We start from the raw sequence: 26,347 nt of genomic DNA on the forward strand, positions 1-26,347 counted from the left end.
CTAATAATTATGGTCTGTCCTCATTAAATGCATGTGGATTTTTCGCATTGGAAATTCTACAGTGTGCACTACCCAGCGGAATCCCAACTGAGCACAATAGAAACTTTAAAACCTTAAATTTCCTAGTATACCATATATACTCGACTATAAGCCGACCTGAATATAAGCTGAGGCCCCTAATTTCACCCCAAAAACCCAGGAAAAGTTATTGACTCGACTATAAGCCTAGGGTGGGAAATACATCATCCCCCCTGTCATCATCCAAACCCCCGTCATTAACACCCTCATCATCATCACCCTGTCATCATCACCCCTTCATCATCACCGCCTGTCATCATCCCCCCTTAATCATCCCCCCTTCATCATCATCCCCGTCATCATCCCCCCCATTCATCATCATTACCCTGTCATCATCCCACACACCCCCCCTTCATCATCACCGCTTGTCAATGTCTGATTTAACAGTGGTCTTCAACCTGCGGACCTCCAGATGTTGCAAAACTACAACTCCCAGCATGCCCGGACAGCCATCGGCTGTCCGGGCATGCTGGTAGTTGTAGTTTTGAAACATCTGGAGGTCCGCAGGTTGAAGACCACTGCCCGGGCCTTCGTCATCATCCAGACCTCCTCCCCCCCACTTTAGTTTTGTACTCACCTCCACTCGGCGGGACGTTAGGGTGAGCTGGTCCGGGCCATCTGTGCTGCAGGGACCGTCCGGTGGGGAGGGATAGTTGTTCCGGGCTGTCCATCTTCACCGGGGGGGGCCTCTTCTCTGCGCTTCACGCCCGGTCCCGGAATAATGACGTTGCCTTGATGACGACGCACAGGGACATTCATGAGCAATGTCCCTGTGCGTCGTCGTCAAGGCAACATCATTATTCCGGGGACGGACCCGAAGCGCGGAGAAGAGGCGCCCCCCCCCCCCCCCCGGTGAAGATGGACAGCCCGGAATGACTATCCCTCCCCACCGGACAGTCCCTGCAGCACAGATTGGCCGGACCAGCTCACCCTAACGTCCCGCTGAGCGGAGGGGAGTACAAAACTAAAGTGGGTGAGGGGGGGGGTCTGGATGATGTCGAAGGCCGCAGTGGTCTTCAACCTGCGGACCTCCAGATGTTTCAAAACTACAACTCCCAGCTGTAGTGGGCTTGCTGGGAGTTGTAGTTTTGAAACATCTGGAGGTCCGCAGGTTGAAGACCACTGAGGGCGGAGAGTTCACTCGAGTATAAGCCATGGGGGTGTTTTAAGCATGAAAAATCGTGCTGAAAAACTCGGCTTATACTCGAGTATATACGGTACTTCTACACAGAAAGTCTGTCGTGCGAACCCACCGTAAGTCTTCCATAAAATTCATGCACTTCAGATTTTTCCTATGAAAAACGTTTTGGTAAAACTCTGTAGTTGTTCCAGGGCCGGTGTAAACATGAATCAGTTTTTATATAGTATCTCGGGAACGTGACCCATCACAGTATGAACTGCAAACTTTGATACTGTTGGGTCTATTCTTCAGGCAAACTCCAACTAGAAACAACATGCTACTTCTTGTAATTAAGTTTACGCGTCATTTCCTGCTCAGCTGCTTGCAGTTACGGCAGTGAAGCAAATAAACTATTAGCAGCTGGATGTGATAGTGCGAGTTCTGCAGACATTGTAATGTGGGCACGCTGGAATTCTCACACTCCTCTAATGCAGGGTAAGCATGGTGCACAGCATTTGGTTTTCATTTAAAATGCCTTCTCCTCTGCATACTTCAATGTATGAAATGTCTTTCATATGCAGCTGAGCTGGAAACCGCATTCTTCCTGTATTGGTCTGATAGGATATTCACATGGTTGACTTCTTTATCTAGGGATCATGGGCTTTTACTCATAGTGGACTCTACATGCTCTAAAAAATAAATAACAACAATGCCCAAAAAACATAAAAAAACAAACAAAAAAACAAACAATTAACCAGATAATCACTAAACATGTTGGTAGTGTGGTTGGAAAAGGATTCCAAATGCAATACACATGACCTCAGTTAGCATGTGCGTGTATGTCATCATCCAACCACATGTTCCAGAATTTAGACACGCCAGAAGCCATCCTGCTTCTTGGCAACAGAACACATGGACCTCTAGTGTTTCCTTGGTTTCTGTCTAAGACCCAAAAACATTCTGAGCATGAGTTCATACGTGTCAATTACTTGTCTTCTGTAATGCAATGGCCAATCCCTAAAAGTGTGATTTTTTTTTTCCAGTTTTTATTTAAAAATGGCAGACTAACCTATCTATGGTGGTTGATGTTGTTCTAGACATAACCACAAATGTTTTTTTTTTTTTCAGTTTTTTATTTATTGGTTTTATTAGAAATTTAGGGATTCATCAAAACCTGTGTGGAGGAAAAGCTGTTCAGTTGCCCATAGCAACCAATCAGATCGCTTCTTTAATTGTTCACAAGGCCTCTGCAAAATAAAAGGAGCAATCTGATTGGTTGCTATGAGCAACTCAGCAGCTTTTCCTCTGCACTGGTTTTGATAAATCTCCTCCTTAAGAGTTTTAGATATTAGAATTTTTCTATTCAAGCAAAGTAACAAACCAGTAACAAGAAAGAGAGAGAATCCCGTTCATAACCCATCAGGAGTATGGTTCAAAAACAGAAGTTTTGCATAGACTATTAGAATAAATCCATCAACCAACAAAAAAATAATCCAATGGTTGTGAAGCTAGAAGCTATGGGATTTTTCTTCTTTAAAGATAGAGGTTTACACCCAGTTCATGCAAAAGAGCAATTTTACTTGGAACATCTTTAATGGTGGGGCATGTGGTGAAATCCATGTCTCGATAATGCAGATGCTTTTACTACCAGATATACATTTCTAATCAAAAATTGTCCACATTGGGTCCTGGGTTACAAAATTGGTCAGATAAAATTCAGTAAATCTTTGCATTTTCTGCTAGGACTTCCATTTGATAGAAAAAAATCTCCACATTTAGTACAAGTATCTGAGGAGCATATTCCCATAAAAACTCCTATGTAGAGAGATATGTCCCCTATGTAATATATTGAGTGTCATTTCTTGATACCGGGCAGTGTAAAGATTCAGGTCAGGTTTTATGAAACTGTGTGTTAGTGCATCTGGAGTGATTTTCCCCACAGCAGCCAATAACAGCTCAGCTTTCACTTTACTAGAGCTTGTTAAAGGGGTACTCCGTCCCTAGACATCTTATCCCCTATCCAAAGGATAGTGAATAAGATGTTCGATAGCGGGGGTCACGCTGCTGGGACTCCCGCACTATCTCATGCAGCACCCTCTATCATCAGCCTCACGGAGCGAAGATCGCTCCATGTCTGATGACTCACGATCACGGGGCCGGAGTATCATGACGTCACTGCTTCGCCCCTTCGTGATGTCACGCCCCGCCCACTCAATTCAAGTCTATAGGAGGGGGCATGATGGCCATCATGCCCCCTCCCACAGGCTTGCATTGAGGGGGCGGAGCATCACGAGGGACGGAGCCATGAGGTCACGATACTCTGGCCCAGTGATCGTGAGTCATCAGACACTGAGCGATCTTCGTTCCATGAAGCTGATGATAGGGGGTGCTGTATGAGAGATTGTGGGGGTCCCCAGCAGCGGGACCTCCGCGATCAGACATCTTATCCCCTATCCTTTTGATAGGGGATAAGATGCCTAGGGCCGGAGTACCTCTTTAAGATGGGAAATATGAGCTGTGATGTGTTGTTATGGGCAAAATATATTTTTCTCTCACACAGTTTGATAAATATGGACCTTTGTGGGCCAGCAAGCGAGACCAAAGTTGGTTTTATTGCAAAAGAAGCCTAGAAACATGAGTTTGTAAAGAAGATATATGCCCTCTTGAGGAATTTTGGGTCAGGATTAATCAACAAAGGATAGAGCCCCATGCGTATGGGGAGATATATAAGGTGTCCATCCTGAAGAGTAAGGCTTCTTTCACACTATACTAGAGGCTCCGTTACAAATGGACGTTAATGGCTTTTCTTTTTTACTTCTTTGTTTGCCATTAACATCCATTATTGTAATGGAGCCTAACGGGAGTTATAACGGGCAAAGAGGATCCCATTCACTTGAATGGGATTTCTCAAACGTCAGTTTTAACTCCCAATATTGCGCCAAAGATAGTGGGAGAAAAAGAGGTGACGTGCACAAATTTTTCTCTCGTTATCTTCCGGGCATCACCTACCGGGCAAAAACGATAGTGTGAAAGGAGACTATGGGGGAATTTACTGTATGCTTCAGGTTCACCAAATGTAGGAGGCTATAAATGCCTTGTTTTGCCCAGAAAAATTAACACAATGTTCCTGTAAGGTAGGATTGGGTTTAATGCCAGATGTAGTATGTAAGCTGATGACAAACGTTTTTTTCTGTCTCAGTAAATTCCAAGCCTTTCAAATGGTCATTAAAAGTGGATTGTAAATAATATGAGGTGTCAAAGTGTAGAAGAGTGGAAAGAGATACAACCAGTGAAGATGTTTTTTTCAATGTTATAATGCACATGGTGAGAACCCTGTTTATCCAACTCCCCAAGAGTCTAATGAGGGTGGCTATATTCAATTTCAATGTTCATTTTCAATGTTGGGCAAAGGTAGACCACTGTGCAAGCAGGGTTGAGGTGTGACCTAAAAAGAGTTGATTTGTTTTGTTTTTTCTATCTTTGGGTCGCAGCCAAATTGGTGACAATTAGGATAGTCTGAGTATTGTAATCTTCTTAAAAAGATTTTTCAGTTCTATGTATGAAATGTGAAGTTTGGACAATGAGAGCATAGAGGATTCCAGATGGGAAATGTTTGGGTCCATGTTAGGATTTTTTATAGAGAAGATCTAAGCATTGGAATGCCTTTAAATGGTTTTTTTATTTGCCAGTTTATAGGTCTGTTGGTTGACCCCAAAGGGCTACCTGGACCTTTATGGTCTATTCACACGTACAGTATTCTGCGCAGATTTGATGCGCAGGATTTTCTGCTGCACATTTCAATGTAAACTGATTGAACACAGCTTGAAATCCTGCGCATCAAATCTGTGAAGAATACTGTACGTGTGAATAGACCATTAAAGTGGCTGTCTCACGTCATCTCTGAGGTAGCCTGATGAGCGCTCAGGAGCTGCGGCAAGGGAGTAAGGTGAGCACTGCTTTTAAAACAGAGCTGCTGGACGGGAACCATAACTCCCAGCTGTCATTACGAGAAGACATAAAAAGAGATCTCTTTAGAACCAGGCAAGTTTGCTATATCAAGCCAATTGCAAATACCTGAAAAAGTTTCTGTGGAGTGAAGGTGTCTCAAGAGAGGGTTTATGGCAATGGTAAAGAGTAATTAGGAAAGGGCACAAACCTTGATGTGTTCCTCAATTGGTTCTGCATTTTTACCATTATTCATTTCAGTTGTGTGTGAATACTCATGAGTTGTTTACTGTTACTTAGGAAGCCCTTTTGGGATTCCAGAAGAATAACCATGTGTATTCAATGTGATATTATGTCATGGGTTATTTTTTTTGGCAGTACTACACCACTCCTGGCATATGTAAACACGTAAACACAACCCAAGCTACGACTCACAGCTGGTTCCCCAATAGTCTATAAATCTGCAACATTACCCCCTGTGAGATTTCAATATTTTAAAGGGGTATTCTGGGATTAACAAACTTTCAACTATCCTGCCCATTATAAATAATTATGCTAGTTCTACATTTACTTTCTATACCGCTCTGCCGTGGATTGTCTTCTTTTTCTTCATTATATGGTCCCCCTAGGTCTAGTGTTTCCGGTTCTGATGACGTTCGTTTCACAATCCTTTGCGGCTCGAGGTGGCAGCTGGTATCAGGGGGCTTAGCTATTTCTTGTATTTCCTCACAAGCCAGCCCCCTGATGACTTTTGTGGTCCATCTGTACGTCCTGACGTATCGGCGTCACGTGATCTTGGCAATCTGCAGAACGCAGGAACGCAGAGAGCACCGGCACGTCAGGACATACAGATAAACCGCAAGCATCATCAGTGTTGCTGGCTTGTGAGGAAATAAAAAAAAATAGCCAAGCCCGGATACCAGCTGCCGCCTCGAGCTGCAAAGGATTGTGAGACGAACGTCAGCAAGGAAAGTAGAACTAGCATAATTCTTCATAATGGGCAAGATAGTTAAAATCCCGGAATAGCCCTTTAATTTTGGAAAAGTTATGTACCATAACAGCACATTTTTTATTTTTGTTTCTGCAGAGACTAAATAAAGTTGCAGTAAGGCCATGATTTTACTACAATGATATGTTCTGGCCCAAAAGGTTAAAGTCAAATGCTAGTTTCAGACGAGTGCATTATGGCTGCATTTTTGCATCTGTATTACAGCCATAAGTCTTGGCCTGATCACTGGTATAGGGACCCGTTCAGGTCAAGACTAGCGGCTTTATCACAGATCCAAAAATACATACGAATTACACTCGGCCTTAAGCTAGGTCTACATGGAGACTTGTGGTAGGATCACTGATTAATTCATTCCATTGCTGTAGTACATGACATTGCACAAAACACATCCTATGAACTAAAGCATTCAGTAGGGCTACAAAAGATTTTAGTGTAGCCCAGAGTAAATACTCTCAACTTCAACTATTCCACCCTATGTTAAAGGGGTATTCCAGCCTTATTCAAAGGACAGGTGATAAGATGTCTGATCGCAGGGGGCCCGGCGCTGGACATATTTGGAGGGGGTGTGTCGTGTCACGAGGGTGCGTGGCCATGACGTCACGTCTCGGAGGCAGCGCCTGCCACAGAATGCCGGGTGCTGCACCGAGATCGCGGAGGTCCCAGCTGTGTGACCCCTGCGATCAGACATATTATCCCCTATCCTTTGGATAGGGGATAAGATGTATAAGGCCAGAATACCCCTTTCATTTTAGTACATACCTGCCAGACAGTAATGGACATGCTTAGGAAGGATATGTGCTTGTCTTGGGGCTGAATGTTGTGATTCCAGTAGAACACTGCTGATTTATTTTTCTGAAGTTTCCTGTTAGTTCCCTCCCTTCAACTATAAGTCCCACAATTCCTTGTTTGTAAGTGTGAGGTCACTTTACTCCCTTCCACACATTAGCCACCTACCTACCCATTGGAGCACAGGTGTGCTGCCTTAGATGCTTTGTTGTGAACAATAGACCAGTGTTTTCTAACCAGGGTGCCTCCAGTCATTGCAAAACTATGATCTCCTTCCCACCCAGCATTCGTTCCCACATTGAAGCAGACAGTCTCCTTTGAACACCTGACTAGTGATGTAATGTCTCAGGCCACACTGCATACACACTATGTATGCTGTTAAAAATAAATATTGGGGCAAAGATCACACAAGAATTGCGAGACCACCATAAAACACAGTGTTATGGATATTGAAATTATGTGTTTTTACATCCATCTTTTAGTATAAATTTCCCTGTCCCCACGGTCTAAAGCTTAGTCACATACAGCCACAGTAGGCGGGGCTAAAGAACCTGTTTTTCCAGGTTATGTGAGGAGAGCAGGCGGACATTAGGCCAAAGGGGTGGAGCATTAGGGGGTTTCACAGGAAACCATATGGCCCTCGGTCTTTTTTTGCTTCTGAATCTTCCTTGAAGAGAAGAGCATCTCTTTAGACTGGGATGGATAAGTATATTGATTGTATCATTTCTACACTAAATATTTCATGTATCACTTGGGTAGATTCCTGCTAGTTTGCTAAACATAGAGTATGTACTATTGTATTAATGCTTGTATGTATGTCTTATTTGGTTTAGTTAATTAATGTTTTATTAAAATGTTATTAACTTTGCTGGTTACCGAGTGATTATAATATTTGGTGGGTATACACTGCTGGTACAAGACATTTCTGCCAAAATACCTTGTACAATTATTTCATAGTTGTACAAAACGTAATCAGTGTTTCTGGGTGCTTTTACAAACTTATTTAGGACCTATAAATTTTGCCTGAAATTCCTGCTTCCGTTTTCATATAGTTGGTGGCCATTTTGGGGACTAGCAAAGAGAGCACATGGTCGGGGGAGGGGCATGTTTGTTTTACTCTAATTCTAAAATCACAATTGGTGTAGTATGCAGGATTTTCCACAATAAGTGGAGCTGCAGACAGGATTATCACCTTAGAACCGCAACACACAGGTACATACATTATTAACTACACTAACTTTACAGCCCCTGTAGCCTAGTCGAATGAAAATAAAATCCTGGAATATCCGCTTAAAAAGGGGTTTGCCCACAAGGCCTTAATATGTCCTAAATAGGGTCTAAATATGGCTACCAAGGATGATCAGGGGGCTTAAAACAGACTATATGGCTGCCTTGCACTATCTGCATAACTTTCATTGACATTAGTAGGAGTTGTGTAAAAAGTGTAGCCATGTAAGCTACGATGTTATGCAACTCCTAGAGTTATGTAAACAAGATAGCTCCTGGTTATGGGAAAACAAAGGATCGGATCCAGCTGTTGCGAAGATAAAAGATTGTATATATATTCCAATATGACACAATACACAAAATGACACAAGGTAAGCGATGCGTTTCAAGCGCAAGGTGCGCTCTTAGTCATACAACAAATACAAAGGAAGACATGGATATTTATAGGTGGGGCAATCACACCAGGTTACAGACCATGTGACCTGGGGATATTAACCACTTCCATATTCTGTGATTCCTTGTGCATTATATATATGAATTTTTTAAGTGTCTTTTTTTTTATACTAATTGGCTTCACTAAACATTAGTATTTTATCATGTATGTACTTTGCAGTGGATAATCATGAAGTATGGAAGGGGTTAATATCCCCAGGTCACATGGCCAGTAACCTGGAAAGAAAATGTGAACAAACAGGAGAAAAATTATATGTAGGAAGAGATGTCTGGACATATCCTGGTCCAAAAAGGATAAATTCACTAAAGTATATAAAAATATATAGAAAGATATTTCAAAACAGTGATACATTTGAAGGACATAAGAAGGGCCCAGACATCAAAACTACACATGTATATGGTAGGAAAGAACAGACACAGGGCAAAACATTTCTAAACATATGACAGTAAAGTAATATTTAAAAATTTAAAATAACGTCCTGACGTCTGTTCATACCGAGCAGTGCTCGAGTATCTAGTTTCAGAATCCAGTAGATCTCCCGATTAAGGAGCTTCTGTTTGTGGTATCCTCCTCTTTTAGACGGATTCACTCTTTCAATAGCTGAAAATAATAATGTTGAAAAGCTGCCATGATGTTTCTTGGCACAATGTTTGGAAACTGCAAAGACATTCTTAGATAGAAACATAGAATGTGTCGGCAGATAAGAACCATTTGGTCCATCTAGTCTTCCCAATAATCTGAATCCTATCAATAGACAGACACTTAAATGAGGGATGTCAGATAAGTGTTTACAGAGTCTCACTTTTAATGGATTTGTGGGCCCACATATTGCATGTGGCAATCTGTGCATGACACCACGTAAACCACATAGGTAGTATTACAGTTAATATATTGTTTAATCAAATATGTAGTATTCTTAACATAAGATGAGAAAGACTTGGCAACATGCATTACTGTGCAACAAATGCAACAACTATGATCACATTTGAAAGAACCTGGATATGACAGCCAAGTAGAGGATATAGATCGTGAGCTAAAACAAAAGACTGGGGGATACAATTTGGCCTATTGTGGGGGCCTTTTTAGCTACACATCTGTATCCAGATTTTTTTCACATAGGTGAAATGAGGGTCAGACAAAATCATAGGCATGTAGGTATGAATGATTTTACAAATGGATGAAAACTTAATACTGAAGGGAGAGGTAAACACAATAGGAGATGGACTAGTGTTTTTCATTTTTGGCTTGCGGGAACTATTCAATAGTTCCGTGTGTCTTTTGTTAAATGCAATGTTTCTAGCCCTATCAAGTGACCACTTGGGGTAAAAAATCAGTGTCTTGTAAAAAATCTGTGTGTAGTACAATTCCTGGGTGCCTGAATCCATTCATCCACGGCAGCTTTTTAATAACATGCGGTGGGTTACATGAGTGGGCACGCAAGATTGAATTGACTGACGTGCTTTTATGGAATGTAGTAGAAAACAATTCTTTTTTTCTCAGCATCCCCTGGATCCGTGCTCTATCTGTCCAGGGCGGGGTGAGCTGGACTTACGTTCACAGTCTGAGTTCCTGGCTAAATTCCATTTGCACAACTATTGGCTGTTTTCTCCGACCATCACAAATAAGTCAAGGTGGCTAGGAAGCCATAATGAGATTTCATGACTTCATGGGCAAACCCCTTTAAGCATAGCAAATTGTTTAGGATGAATTTCACATTGTGCCTCCCTAGACATGGGCAAAACAATGTGGTTACTAGTCATTTACTTTCACAAAAAAAATAATGGTGCTATATGGCTGAAAATCAAGAAAAATAAAAACTTGCTAGCACAATGTTACAAATTAAAAATTTTGTTATTTGGTTACAGATTATAAAACAGACCCCCCCCCCCCCCCCCCAAAGAACCACATAATCCGGTCCCTGGGGTCTTTTTTAACCAGTAACCAAATAAGTATCCTCCATGTCAAGGACCTCTACAGCACAAGTACATAGCCATAAAAGTCCTTATGTTCTTTTATGGCATACGAACATATGAAGAGGAAATACTTCACTCAGATCCACCTTTATTAACCAGAACAGAGAGCGGCTATGAACATAAAGGGAAATGTCTAATCATATGTGGCTTTCCCCAGCAACAATCGCCGAGGGTTAGAGAAGGTAAACCTGCAGCCATCAGCTGATTCTATCTAACAAGAGGCTGACTTTGTGGGACATCTTTTACATCTCAGCTACCGTAACTTATAAGTGGGCTAAAGTTATAAAAAAAAAATTGGGGGGTTAGAGCTAGGGAAGGAAAATACATATATTTTCCTTCCTTCTCTCGGCTCGCGTGCATAGACATAGATAAAATTGCCGTAAGGAGAAAGATAAACAATTACAGAGCTGCTTTAGGGTCTAATCACACGTACAGTATTCTGTACAGATTTGATGCGCAGGATTTTCTGCTGCAGATTTCAATGTAAACTGGTTGACTGAACACAGCTTGAAATCCTGCGCATCAAAACTGTGCAGTATACTGTACATGTGAATAGACCCTTAAAGGGGTACTCCGGTGAAAACCTTTTTTCTTTTAAATCAACTGGTGGCAGAAAGTTAAACATATTTGTAAATTATACAATGTAGCCCAGACCTTCTAGGTGAGTAAATGAAAATGGATATACGTGGATCGTGCTTCAATAATAATCAATATTTATTATAAAATATAAATAAGATTCAGCACTTCTCACAGGGCCCTTGTGAGAAGAACATACATATTAAAAGGCAACCTAACAATGTATTTAGGCATATAGTAATTAAAACTATAATCCTGGCATAGGATAATAAAATAGCAGAGTAAGATCTGTACCAAACAAATATGTTAAGGAGTTGCTCTTCTGGGTATTTAGGGTAGATATGTCCCTTTTAGATACAGTAGCAAACAGTCTGTAATATTAGAAATTGTTACCGGTCTCTAAATGGTAACTCAGGCAATGGGTGTTGTTCCCGCAATGGCTGAGTGTCCGTCAGTCCTCAGTACTTGACTACTGAGGAAAGGGTTATATTATACAACCCTGAAACGCGTCTAGTCGTTTATCTACTGGCATAATATTACCCTCGAAGAACTGTGCCCAAACCTCATGGCCAGTTATCTTTTATGAACTGTACCATTATTAGCGCTCTTATTCTGCTACCTACCCAGTTCAGCAGTTCAGATCCATTCCGGTGTAACCATCCTGGTGTAGCCATCCCGGCTCTGACCAAAGCTGACGTCAGACGCCGGCAACACGAGGTGAACTTCCAGCCCTCCAGTACATGGTCCTGTTCACCAACCAGCAAAGCGGTGAGGAATACCAACTCCAGCGCACGCCAGCGCCAGCAGTCCCCGGACATCATTGCGATCTTCAGCGCCTCAGCCGTTAGCGACTGCCACCGCACTCAGACACTACTGGACCAGGCTCACGATTGGAAGCGCCGCACAGAGGACTGTGCACACCATTGCGGGAACAACACCCATTGCCTGAGTTACCATTTACAGACCGATAACAATTTCTAATATTACAGACTGTTTGCTACTGTATCTAAAAGGGACATATCTACCCTAAATACCCAGAAGAGCAACTCCTTAACATATTTGTTTGGTACAGATCTTACTCTGCTATTTTATTATCCTATGCCAGGATTATAGTTTTAATTACTATATGCCTAAATACATTGTTAGGTTGCCTTTTAATATGTATGTTCTTCTCACAAGGGCCCTGTGAGAAGTGCTGAATCTTATTTATATTTTATAATAAATATTGATTATTATTGAAGCACGATCCACGTATATCCATTTTCATTTACTCACCTAGAAGGTCCGGGCTACATTGTATATTTTTTGGTTTTCCCTTTTCTAGCAATTAAGGTATAGTTGCTTGCCCAGTTTGACCTCGGTGCGTATTAGTTGTGAGCTGCAAACACCTATATAATTTTTTCATATTTGTAAATTACTTCTATTAAAAAATCTTGTCCTTCCTGTACTTATTAGCTGCTGAATACTACAGAGGAAATTCTTTTCTTTTTGGAATGCTCTCTGATGACATCAAGAGCACAGTTCTCTCTGCTGACGTTATTATAATAATAATAACGCTTTATTTATTGCTGTCCTTAGTGGGATTTGAACCCAAGTCCCCAGCACTGTAAGGCAGCAGTGCTAACCACTGAGCCACCATGCTGCCCTTAGCATACATCTGTTATGCATGGTTGCTAAAATGGACAGAGATGTCAGCAGAGAGCACTGTGCTCGTGATGTCATCAGTGTTCGAAAAAGAAAGGAATTTCCTCTGTAGCATTCAGCAGCTAATAAGTACTGGAAGGATTAAGATTTTTTAATAGAAGTAATTTACAAATATGTTTAACTTTCTGCCACCCGTCGATTTAAAAGAAAAAAGGTTTTCACCGGAGTACCCCTTTAAGAAATGTGCAAGATCCAAGAAACAAAAAACTGTTTAAGCTTTAAAGACAAATAGTTTTATTTGATTTACATGGGCACTGTCATTAAACATAATTTTTAATATTTGATTTCCTATGCCAAATAAATAACTTTTGTAATTGGCTTCCATAAAAAAAAAATAAAAAAATTTATGTTAGTTTCTCTGCTGTATAGTTCTGGCCACCAGGGGTCTCTCCTCTAGGCCAGAACACATTCCATCTGGTCACAATCTCAGATTTTGGTCTCCTGCTTGTAATGGCGGGAGACCAAACTCAGGAAGTGTTTCTCTACACTGTGCTTGATTGACAGCTGCAAAGAGCTGGGAGATTGGACTATGTGAGCAAGAAGAACAGTAAGATACACAGCTAAGGAACATAGCCTAAGTTAGTTTAGAAAAAATTATTTGGTGACAGGTATTCTATAACTGATATAAGTCGGAGGACCACAATATAAATCCATTCGTAAGCAAGCCCAGCTACAGTCCAAGCAGGTAATGATAACCTGTGTATGTGAAGGGGGCACAAGGCAGACAGTGTGGCTAATCCCCAGACAAATGATCACATTCCTTTCTATCTAAATAGTTTTCCCCTAACCATGTTACTGCAAGTAAAAGAGTGGAGGACTATGTAGCAATGTTTTCCAGCCTAAGTATATATTTTAGTGCGGATCACCACATTTCAATGTTTGATCTACTTGTAAGGCCATACAGAACAGAATAGTATAATAAAAAATAAATCCCCTAAAAACTATAGCCAACAAAATCTTAATGTCTACGTTAATAAATACTCTGGCAGTGAGACGAGGAGCTACCCCCACTGAGGCCAATGGAAACTGCTACTTTGTTACAAAGACCTCATAATGTCAATTCTGAATGAAAAAGAAAAAAAAGATGAAAGAAAAATAGACTGGGCTGTAAGGATCCAGGATGCTACCGTGTATAACAGTGCTTAACATAGGACAGCCTTACATGCAGAGGCTTATCTTGGTTATTATATCAGTAGAAGGTTATTATAGGTCCTTTTATGAGTCCAAAACAGGCCAAAATACAAATATTTTTGCTACAAAAAGCTGGTTTGTAATTTGCACAATAGCATGTGCTGTTGCAATAAAACAAAAACAAAACAATACAGCCTAAAGGCGTTTTAGATTACGAAATATGGATCAAATGGCAAAAAGTAATAGCTGTCATTTTTAGCTATTTCTACATGAGAAAAAGGGTTTGTTTTTCTTTGTAGGCCTGATATACAAAGCAAAAAAAAATTGATGCACTTTGCCTTATACCTCAGAGAGGTATACTAGACGGGCCATCAGAGCATACATCACTGTAATAAAGTGCCCGATGAAGGGTTCTATTTACCACCAAAGTGATGCATTTACAGGAGCTACAAAACATATAAACATCATAGCCTATTCACAAAACAAATAGGTACAGAGCAAACACAATAGGGAAAGACGACATATTGATATACAGATTTAGCAAAAAGCTTTTTTTTACCAATTCTGAAAGACTGCCTAAGAGTGTGTTCATACATCGTGGTTAGTTGCTACATGAACACAGCCTTGTGATAACAACAGAAAACTGTTTTACTGGTGCTATCCAGTCTGTTCGGTGTACAGTACCTCAGCTTTCTTGTTTTACAGCCAGCCAATACTAAACGTACAAGAAAGAAGTGTCAATAGAAACCAAACAACAACTGTGAAATATTAGTCAAGGATTTTTTTCATTCATCAGGAATTATTAATAATTATATTTTTAATAAGTATAACAACAATAGCCATATAATAATATAAAACACATTACAGAATTATGATAAAAAAAAAATCCTACATTCAGCAGAAAACAAATAACGTATGGCCAGTGTCATCCAAGTCAAAATTAGAAGCAGTGGCCACTACATAGGATATGTATGACAGGATGCAACTTCGCCCAATGATATTATTTGCTGATCGCCAAGTGTTTCAAAAGCCGGATTTGCTGTGATCACTAACTACCGAGACTACTTTGTTTTATGAAGAGGTTGTCATGTTCAGTCAATTTCTTCTAATTATAAACATCTAGCTAAAAAAAAAAAATCACCTGACAATAGTATATATCTGTTTTTATATACCACATTTAAAAAAAATATTTTAAATATACCAAATATAGTTTTTTGGCATACGTATGGGTAAAAACCAGAGATGTCCAGATACCATTTTTTTTAAGACCGAGTAAAAGTACGGATACTTTAATTTTAGTACTCGCAGATATCAATTAAGAGTACTTTGATTTTAAAGGGAATCTGTTACCCGGTTTCTGGCGCTGCTTACCGTATGATATGTGGGTTCCTTGTTGTGCACAATGGAGGCGGCTGCTGTAGTATGAGCCAAGATTTCTCTCTTCTCCATTGGGCAGAACAGGGAATTTGCATTGGCTGCGAGACCGATGTCTCCAGAGCGAATGCGCTGATGTTCACATGGTGAGCAGCGGTAGAAACCGGGTCACCTGCACTATCTACCTGTAAATTCAAGTTAGTGCAGGTGACCCTGCTGTAAGATTGTCTTTAATAGTAGGTAGTATCCCCTTGTAGGTAGTACAGACAGTTGCAGACATTTGCAGCAGCCCCCCTGCAGACATTAGTAGAAGCCCCCGTGTAGACAACAGCCCCACCCCCCTTGTAGACAGCACCCCCCCTTGTAGACAGCAGCCCCCCCCCCCCCCTTGTAGACAGCAGCCCCAACCACCACACCCTCTGTAGTGCCCCTTTTGAGTTTCTCACCTGCGCTCTGCTGCCCTGTTCTCCTGTCCGCATCATGGCATCCTATGGAGGAGCATTTGATGTACACGTCACTCTGCTCCCTCCGTAGCGTTACACTGGATGCAGTGGAGGAGGTAGAGTTACGTGTGTGTCACAAGCTCCTCCATGGGGCGCCATGATGCGGAAGGGAGAACGGGGTAGCAGAGCCAAACATTTGACAGGCCGCACTGCAGCAGGTATCGGCTTTGGTATCGGGGACATTAAACGAGTCCCTGATACCATGCAAATGTGGGTATCAGCCCCGATACTAGTATCGGTATTGGGACATCCCTAGTAAAAACCATTTAGCGACCAAATATATCCACTGGGCCTAACTGACCGTGCATATGTCAAAAGAGCGTTTGCCTAACTTTCTTTTTTTTTTTTTTTTAAAGTGTATTCAACTACGCTTTTCCATGCAGATTCAAATGGTAACAAAATGGATAATGCAGTGTTTTTATAATTTTTTTTATTTCTTATTTTACAATGGGGGTCTATGGGTGACATATTTCACTGTATACCTATACAGTAGCATCACAGCCTTTAAAGGTAATGGAATCCAACGTCGGATAAAAAAAATATATATATTATTATTAGTAACAATAATAATATTAATAATAATTATAATAATTAAAAGAATATTATTTTAAATAATTAAAATAATTGAAATCCAGTAGCCCCTGAGCTCTAGTGTTTCAAGAGCCATTCACGCTCAAATTGCACCATACTTCGGGGTTACTATATTCAACAATTTCAAATATATTTTTTGCGTGTAATCTGGTGCTGAATCTCCCTGTAACATTTGGACTCTACAAAGCTGCTAGTTCATGCATCACAATCACCCCCGGTAGAGACCCAGGATCATTATTGGCATGGCGACCCATAACAAATCTTGCTCGTCTTGCAACAATGTGAGCCTTCAGATGTTAATAGGTATCGGGAAACACTCCCAATTGATATCCTGAATGAAGACTCAAACAAGGAGCTTTACATAAATGACACTAAGATAACTGTTCACTATGGGGTTGAACCAAGGAACTGAGGTGTTGTGGATGTGGTACCGATACTAAAATGTGGCGGCTGTGTGAATGCAGACTTACTGGAATCAGGCTATTAGTGTATACTTCTAGATTTAAAAAACAAAACATAAAAAACAGTACTTTCTTATGTCTTTATCAAAGCAGCATGCTTGAGGGTTTTCTGTAAAGAAGAATTAATACACAACAAGTAGAATGCTAATATACAACACTACATTGTACTACAGTGAAAGGTTAATTTTAATATAATTAACTTGTCAATGGGGGGGGGGGGGGGGCAAAGTAGAATTTCATATCTTATAGCAGCTCCAGTTAAGGCTCATTATCATAATATTCACATTGCCAACCAATTATTAGCAGTGAATGCTAAGTACATAGCCGGCTTATAAAACTTGTTACTTCATTACAGACTCCAGGAACCAGGAAATAAATCGGATGTTAATCTCTTCATCTACAATGTCTTCAAATGACCCTGGATGATACAGTTTTTGCTGACAGTGCGGGCACTGAATGCTCCATCCCTGCTACTCTACAGGACACCCACTGTTACTATCACTGCACCTCTGAATATGATCATTAAGGAAAACTGCTACAGTATTTGTAACACCAATTAGGAACTTGCTCTTAGCAGCTGGCACCTCAGTTTGGTGTTTTTTTTATTGTTATTCTCTATATTATTTACAGTATGTGCTGCCATAACCGCTAATGGAAAACAAAGAGAAGGGGCAACTTGTATCCTGGACTTCCGAGACTAAACTCCCAACACCACCAAGTTAGGGGATCTTAAATAGCTCTACTAGTATGCTTTTTGTTATACTGGCTTATAAGAAAGAGTGGGAAAAAGTTACTTTCAACCATGTGCACACTGTATTAATTACCATGGACTAGTCAACTAGACAGAGCTGCACCTCATTGTCCTACCGTCCCTTAAGGAGTACTGCAGCCTTAGACAATTTATCCCCTATCCTCAGGATAAGTGTCTGATTTCCTGTACGGGGCCCCAGCTCTCTATGGCTGAGGTATCTCCATGTATCTCTATGGCTGAGGTATCTCCATGTAGCGCTCTTGCATCCCTGCCTCTCCCATAGAGCTGAATGGAGGGGGGTGTCTGTCAACCTCTTAGTGAGGTCTACAACAAAAGCATTTGCTGCGCAGAGCTGCAGCAGTTCCCTGTTCAGATCTCAGGGGGTCCCAGCGGTCCGACCCCTCACAATCAGACACTCATATGATAAGTTGTCTAAGGCTGCAGTACTCCTTTAAGTAATCATATCCAATGAAACATGATCGACACAGAATCTCTGCTGAAATGTTCCTCTCTCACTCCACCTTGGCTTAGCTTCACTGCACTTGCCACAGAAAACAGTAGACATATAAACTGATATTTCAGCAGAGATTCTGGTAATGTTGGAGCCTCTTTGGGATGTCAAAGTCTCAGTAGGCATGGTTACAGCAGGAACTATTAAAGCAAAGCAGCTCAGCCTATTTGACTTGTCTGGGATAATTGTGCAGTGCACATGGTCAAAAGTAAAATTCTGCACCACTTCTGATCAGTCATCCTGGTAGAGCATTTATAGAGTCACATGACATAGTACTGGTGGTTTAGACTCAACAGTTGACAAGTTCCCTTTAAATAAACTGTAAAAACCTCAACTGTTATAAAGCAGGAGATGCCTCTAAGATTGATATATACTTTAGCAGAGAAAGTTTCAGGATACATTGGCATTTCATAATTTTTTATTGAACAACTTAATTAGAGCCAAAGAGAAACAGCACAAAGACGCAGCCTGGGAGGTTACAGGGGAGTATAGTATACGTATACAATTATGACCTCATAGTTCTTTTGGCATAATACCAAACCAATAAATATTAAATGGTTCATGAAATTAGAGATAGCATCCTAGACTACGTAGCCAAGCGGGAGGTCTTAGTCAATGATTGACAGCTATCTATTTATATAGTGTGTATACAGAGATTGCTGTCCATTGGGTTACCCACTTGACTACTTAGCCCAGCATCCTATAAAATTTGAAGCTTGAAGTTTTTTTAAGCTTTCCTCTAAAATCCATTTATAGAAACAGGACAGGTAGCAGCTTACATGTTTCAGCCCTCAACTGAGACCTTAGTCAATACGTATGTCATCCAATTTCTCCATAGATATACAATATGCCATGAAGGCACCAAGACCCAAGTTATGACAAACTATATTTACTTACCTTTCAGTTTTCTTTATGAGGACTACGCGGAACATCTCCTCTTGAGGAATCCTCTCATTTCCTTCAATGGACTGAACAAATGGGTGTATTGCAACCACAGTGAAGCCCTGCTGGTACAAATCTTGTAACTTTTCAGGTAGATCACGTAAAGAGGCAATTCGGACAGCAGATGTTCCTGGTAACTGGGCTAGAAATGAAAAGAAAAGGACATTGTAAATATCAAAGCATGTACAGATATACTAATACTGTAATTGACTTATGCTGGGTTTTCTTGTTAGTGTGTGGTCCTTTGTATACTACTCCTCAAAACCCAAATGCGTCAGATGACCGCTATTTCTCCTGATTCTGCAATAAATATGCATGCTTGGCGTGGTCTTATTTTGTCTAGAACAAAACGATTAGGGAATTGAAATATAACTCCCTGTTCTTTATCTTCCTTGACATGTCCTGTCTAGGTGGGTGGGCGAGAAGTAGATGGTTGGCTAGTCCCACTAAAATTAAAGGTTTTGAGTAACAATTTTTCTTATGTATATTACCGAACACAAGGGCCAATCTCATAAGAGCAAATAACAGAAAACATTTTTGTGGATTAGAAAAGAGGAAGCATGGTATAAGATTTATAAAATGCAATACTTTATTCAAATCATATTACAAAGCTCCCTACGCAGGACATGTTGCAAATATTCCAAGGGGAAGATTTATCAAAACCTGTCCAGAGGAAATGTTGCTGAGTTGCCCATAGCAACCAATCAGATCTCTTCTTTCATTTTTACAAAGGCCTCTGAAAAATGAAAGGAGCAATCTGATTGGTTGTTATAATCAACTCAACAACTTTTCCTCTTCCGAGGTTTTGATAAATCTTCCCCTTTGAGTATTTGTAACATGTCCTGTGTAGGGAGCTTTGTAATATGATTTGAATTAAGTATTGCATTTTATAAATCTTATACCATGCTACCTCTTTTCTAATCCACAAAAAATGTTTTATGTTATTTGCTCTTAGGAGATTGGCCCTTGTGTTCGGTAATATACATAAGAAAAATTGTCAGTCAAAACCTTCAATTTTAGTGGGACTGGCCAACCATCTACTTCTCGCCCACCCACCTAGACAGAACATGGACATACTCTCTGCTGACACCTCTGTCCATGTCAGGAACTGTCCGCAGCCGAAGTAGTTTGCTATGGGGATTTGCTTCTACTCTGGACACTTCCTGACATGGACAGAGGTGTCAGCAGAGAGCACTGTGGTCAGACAGAAAAGAACAACTCAACTTACTCTGTAGTATACAGCAGCTGATAAGTACTGGAAGGTTTAAGATTTTTTATAAAAGTAATTTATAAACCTGTTTAACTTTCTGAAGCCAATTAATATCAAAAACATCTATTGTGTATGGAGGCCCCCCCAACTCCTCCATAACCGCCCCCCAACATATCCACCGGTCCAGGAGATGTAATGGCACAGGTGAGCTTAATCATACATTAGCATGTTTTTATAGTGTGAAATAAAATCCAAGCATTGCAAAAAAAACAAAACACAAATGTGAGGTTCCACATTATTTAATAATTTATTGTTACTTCTTTATGCCTGCAGTACAGATAAACTAAAAAGAAAACATTACAAAATATTACTAGTCAGCCAATATACAAACAATAAAGTGATCTCCTTTGACTCGCTAAATAAAAATATACTCTGCTTCTAACTTCCATTAAGAGAACTGGCTGTACCCACTGAGGATTGTACAATCCATATATAAACATTCTTTTCAAGAAGCATATTCTCCACTGAATGCACTCTTCTCATTCTACTGTATCCAAGCACGAGCGGAGGTTCATGTCCCACTTATGCAACTTTTTTTTTTTTTTTGGGGGGGGGGGGAATTGTTCATTGCTCTGTTTTAGACAGACATCTAATGGTTTATAGTTACTCTCTCTATAATGGCCTCTAGGTTGGATAAGGAACTTCACCTAGAACATTAGAAGATTGCTAAATATAAGTTGAAGGTTTGCCATTGGTTTAAAAGGCTGAACAAAGTAGTCATGCAATTGTAATTCTTTTCCAGAACTGTATAGAAATTAAAGGGATTTGTTTTGAGCCCAAACGTGCATGTAGGGCAAGATCTGGTCACCAGAGCTAGAAATGTTGTCTCCATGGTGCATGGTGACCATGTTGCTAATGTATATATTTTTTTTATTTATAAATTATCTTATCGGCTCCACCTAATTTATTAATGTGTTCACTATTAACTCAGTATGAACCAGAAATAAAAGTAAAGAAAATTTGTGTGTGTTATGGGCCACTCACATCCTGATTATTAAAAGAGACATTTGGCTCCTAAATGTTTTTTTTTTTTTTTTATACAGCAGGCAGCCAGACCATTCAAGCCAGACCACCTGTCAAAAGGTGACACCTTTAAGGCAGCAAGGAAACAGTCAATTCTAGGAGCAGGAAAAATGGGTCCGCATTAGAATCTGAGCAATTTTAAAGTGGTTTTCTGAGCTGGAGCCTCCGTCTCCTGTACATTGTTTTTTAAAGCACCACTGCTGGGACAGCTGACTGGCAGTGGTATCAGGGTGTTCTGTGGATGGGCCATCAATCATTTTGTTTTACACAGAAAACCCCCTTACAGGCAAATTTTAATGGTTCATCCACTGGGAAGAGCATTTCCAGATCTTGTGGGGAGCTCCAGGAACAGATGTAGCAATGGTTAATGTAAGGGAATGAACCTGACACAGCAATAACTGTATCTCCTAATACACCAGGGATCAAGATTAGGCCAGTAATTTAGGAGCCACTAGGTAAAAACCATTGTTTCTTTCGATACCTCTGTGTGTATATAAACACTGCCTCCAAAAATTGATCATTTTTGGACAATTTTTAAATGCATTAATCCCTTAAAGCCATTTTGTAACTTTTGGGGGCTTCCAATTCTACACAGTGCACTTTTTGGTAAAAATGACACCATATATCACCACCATATATGGTTACAATGATACCCAATTTTTTTTTTTCTTTATTTTTTTCTCCTTCTTTATTTTTTCTCCTTTAAATTATAACTACATGCACCATAATTAGTATGTTTAAAATTGTCCTCTTCTGACCCCTATAACTTTATTTTTTATTTTTTCCGTATACAGGGTGGTATGAGGGCTCATTTATGCACGCGGCGATACCACATGTGTTACGCCAAGCACTCCGGGTCCCTGCTCCTCCCCGGAGCGCTCGCGGCGTTCTCCTCTCTGCAGCGCCCCGGTCAGACCCGCTGACCGGGAGCGCTGCACTGACATTTGCGATGGGGATGCGATTCGCATAGCGGGACGCGCCCGCTCGCGAATCGCATCCCAAGCCACTTACCCGTCCCGGTCCCCGGCTGTCATGTTCTGGCGCGCGCGGCTCCGCTCTCTAGGGCGTGCGCGCGCCAGCTCTCTAACATTTAAAGGGCCAGTGCACCAGTGATTGGTGCCTGGCCCAATCAGTCTAATTAGCTTCCACCTGCTCCCTGTGTATATTACCTCACTTCCCCTGCACTTCCTTGCCGGATCTTGTTGCCTTGTGCCAGAGAAAGCGTTAGTGTTGTCCAAAGCCTGTGTTCCAGATCTCCTGCTATTCTCATTGACTACGAACCTTGCCGCCTGCCCCGACCTTCTGCTACAAGACCATCCCGCTTTGCGGCGGGCTCTGGTGAAAACCAGTAGCAACCCTAGAACCGGTCCACTGACACGGTCCACGCCAATCCCTCGCTGACACAGTGGATCCACATCCAGCTAGCCGAATCATAACAACATGTTTATTTTTATTTACATATTTATATTTTTTAATGGGAAAAGGGGGGTGATTCAAAGTTTTACGTAGGCAGGGATTAAATCACATTTATTCACTTTTTTTTTTATTTACTATTTTTACACTTTTTTTTTTTTTGCCCCCATCAGGGACTATTACTTGCAATCCTCTGATCTAGGATAGCATAGTATTATCTGCGCACGATTGCTCAAGCCTGAATCTCATGCTTGGAGCAATCAAATGACGATCGGACAGCATGGAGCGAGGTAAGGCACCTCCCGCTGTCCTCTCAGCTGTTCGGGACACACTGCGATTTAACCTTGGCGGTCCCGAACAGCTCCGCTTAGCTAACCGGCATTGATTTCGCCCATTTTAGACGCCACAATCAACTTTGCGTGCTTCAGACCAGCCAGACGTAAATATGCACCCGTGGTCGTTAGGCGGTTAAAAAAAATAATCTATCATTGCATTGTGCTTTTATTGAACTGGTTAGTAACCACCAGGTACCATCAGTTTACCCATAGCCATACACGTTGCCATAACTTTGAAAAAACTTTGCCTTAAAAACAGCTCATAAGTACATAGCTGGACTCCTAGGTGACCTTACAGTGTTATACAGGGCTTTTATGATCCTTTTATGTGATATATACACATATAAGGCGAGTGATGAAGTCCCCGTTTGGACAGAACTAGTTCGGTCAGAACCAGACCTTTTTACCAGAACCAGCCAAATTGAACTTTTAAAAAAATCACTCATCTCTACTCAATTTATATTGGTTTGAGGAAGCGCAATTATATATTAGTTTTGGAATAACTAATATATTAAAGGGGTATTCCAGGCAAAACCTTTTTTTTATATATATCAACTGGCTCCGGAAAGTTAAACAGACTTCTATTAAAAAATCTTAATCCTTCCAATAGTTATTAGCTTCTGAAGTTTTCTGTCTAACTGCTCAATGATGATGTCACGTCCTGGGAGCTGTGCATGATGGGAGAATATCCCCATAGGAACTGCACAGCTCCCGGGACGTGAGTCATCAGACAGCAGTTAGACAGAAAACAACAACTCAACTTCAGAAGCTAATAACTATTGGAAGGATTAAGATTTTTTAATAGAAGTAATTTACAAATCGGTTTAACTTTTCGGAGCCAGTTGATATATAAAAAAAAAATGTTTTGGCCTGGAATACCCCTTTAACTTGGCATTTCCATCACCAGAATCACAGATTTAGTTACAATGTGAGCACATTTTTATGACTGACCATAGATGGTGAAATAAACCTGTGTAAATAACTTATATGGAGTGCAATTATATCACTGAAATGGGAGTTGTTTATTAAGTGTAATCCCCATATTAGCTATTCTGGCAAAATGCAGCATTTTAAGTGCATTACTGGAGAAATCATACAAAACAACAGAAACTGGCCACATTATTACATTATCATAATGTAAACTCTTAACATTTCTTAACACTAAATCTGAGAAAAAAATGCGTCCTACATTTGTTCCAAATGCGAATCAAACATTGGAGGAGATATTTGGAACAAACATATGAGTGTTTTGATACTGTAATGTTTTCTGAGGATAGCGTGACATCTTCACAGCTGAATTAGACACGATTTTCTAGACCCATCAATCAAGTAATCTATCCATATGTCTATATAACACTACTGGCTCACTGGTTACAACTGTTTCAACGTAGCACTATGTTCTGCATGTTTGCTTGGGTTTCTTACGGTCTCTAATTTTCTCCCCCATTACAGTGACCCTCGCCCGACCTACGATGGCCCCAACATACGATCATTTCAACATACGATGGCATGTTCAAGGCAGCATCAACATACAATGCTTTTGTATGTCGGGGCCATCGTATAAACGGCTATCCGGCAGCGCAGACTGCTTCAGCTGCCACCGGATAGCCGTTTGCGGTACCCCGTGTGGTCCGCTGAGGATCACTTACCTGTCCTCGGGGCTACGGCGCGTCCTCTTCAAGATCCCCTGCATCGTCGGCGCTCTCCATCGTCGTCATCACGTCGCTGCACACGCCGTCCCATCATCCAATAGGAGCGGCGTGCGTTAACGACGTGATGGCGGCGATGGAGAGCGAGGATGTCGGGGAAGCAGAGGCCTTGCTGGAGCGGTGGGGACACCCCGGGGACATGGCGACAGTGATGGAGGGCGACATCCAGGGCAGCGGTGACGAGAGGTGACGGTCCGGAGCGGCGGGGACATGTGAGTACAACCTCCAATACCAGTGGTCTTCAACCTGCGGACCTCCAGGTGTTGAAAAAAATACAACTCCCAGCATGCTGGAGGTCCGCAGGTTGTAGACCACTGTCCTATACTTTACATTGCACGGATCCCTCAACATACGATGGTTTCAACAAACGATGGTCCATTTGGAACGGATTACCATCGTATGTTGAGGGACCACTGTACTGGTATATGAATTATCTTCCAATGAAGTTGGTAGTACACTGAAGACTTATGTATAAAACTGTATGAATCTACAATGCAATCAAAGTCTTCAGATCCTTTTTGCACGTCTTTATGCTGTGGCCTTATGTTAAAAATAAGAGAAATAAAATCTACTTTCCCCCATCATTCTGCACTTTCCTACCTTACTTCTCTACAGGTTCTCCCAATCTCTGTCAGGTTGGATGGAGACCATAGGTGGACAGCTATTTTTAGGTTTCTCCCAAAATGTTTAATTGGGTTCAAGTCAGAGCTCTGGATGGGCCACTCAAGGACATTCACAGAATTCTCCCTAAGGCTGGGTTCACACCACGTTTTGTTAAATACAGTTCCCGTATATGGCTGGGAGGAGGGGGGCGGGGCTTAATCGCGGCGCCCCGCACCCAGCTGTATTCGGGAACCGTATTTAATGTATGTCTATGAGCCGACCGGAGTGAACCGCAGCCTCCGGTCGGCTTCGTTTCCAGCCGTATGCGGTTTCCCTACCGCAGGCAAAAACGTGGTCGACCGCGTTTTTGCCTACGGTCGGGAAACTGCATACGGCCGAAAACGAAGCCGACCGGAGGCTGCGGTTCACTCCGGTCGGCTCATAGACATACATTATATACGGTTCCCGAATACGGCTGAGTTCGGGCGCCGCGATTAAGCCCCGCCCCCCCTCCTCCCAGCCGTATACGGGAACCGTATTTAACAAAACGTGGTGTGAACCCAGCCTTAGTCAGGTTGCTTAGAATCATTGGGGGGACATCTATCATTGTTTGCTTTGGTAAGCAAGTTCTGAAGTCTTTTTTTTTTTTTTTCATTAGTTTTGCTTATGTGCTACATATTTATCATACTAACACTGGGAGTTGATAACTTTGGAGGACATAAGCAAAGCAAAAAAGTCACAGCTAAGACTTTTGTGAGATTTTTTTGTGACTTTTTAAATTTGCTCACTTGGAGCAGATTTGCGACTTTTTGTAAGTGGTTTGCTACTTTTTTTTGCCAACGTAAGACTTTTGCACAT

General features: G+C 41.2%; 1 protein-coding gene across 3 annotated transcripts in view; it reads right to left on the reverse strand.

Moving 5' to 3' along the window:
- The window catches only part of RFTN1 (raftlin, lipid raft linker 1), a 413,706-nt gene that overhangs the window by 203,932 nt on the left and 183,427 nt on the right, over positions 1 to 26,347 (reverse strand). For all 3 annotated transcript variants that reach the window (XM_056519923.1, XM_056519922.1, XM_056519924.1), the window contains one exon: positions 19,092 to 19,278. In XM_056519923.1, coding sequence (XP_056375898.1) covers positions 19,092 to 19,126 — 35 coding nt within the window. In that variant the 5' untranslated portion in view covers positions 19,127 to 19,278. The remainder of the gene's footprint in view (positions 1 to 19,091; positions 19,279 to 26,347) is intronic.

This window comes from Hyla sarda, chromosome 5 (genome assembly GCF_029499605.1).
Source record: "Hyla sarda isolate aHylSar1 chromosome 5, aHylSar1.hap1, whole genome shotgun sequence".
NCBI lineage: Eukaryota > Metazoa > Chordata > Amphibia > Anura > Hylidae > Hyla > Hyla sarda.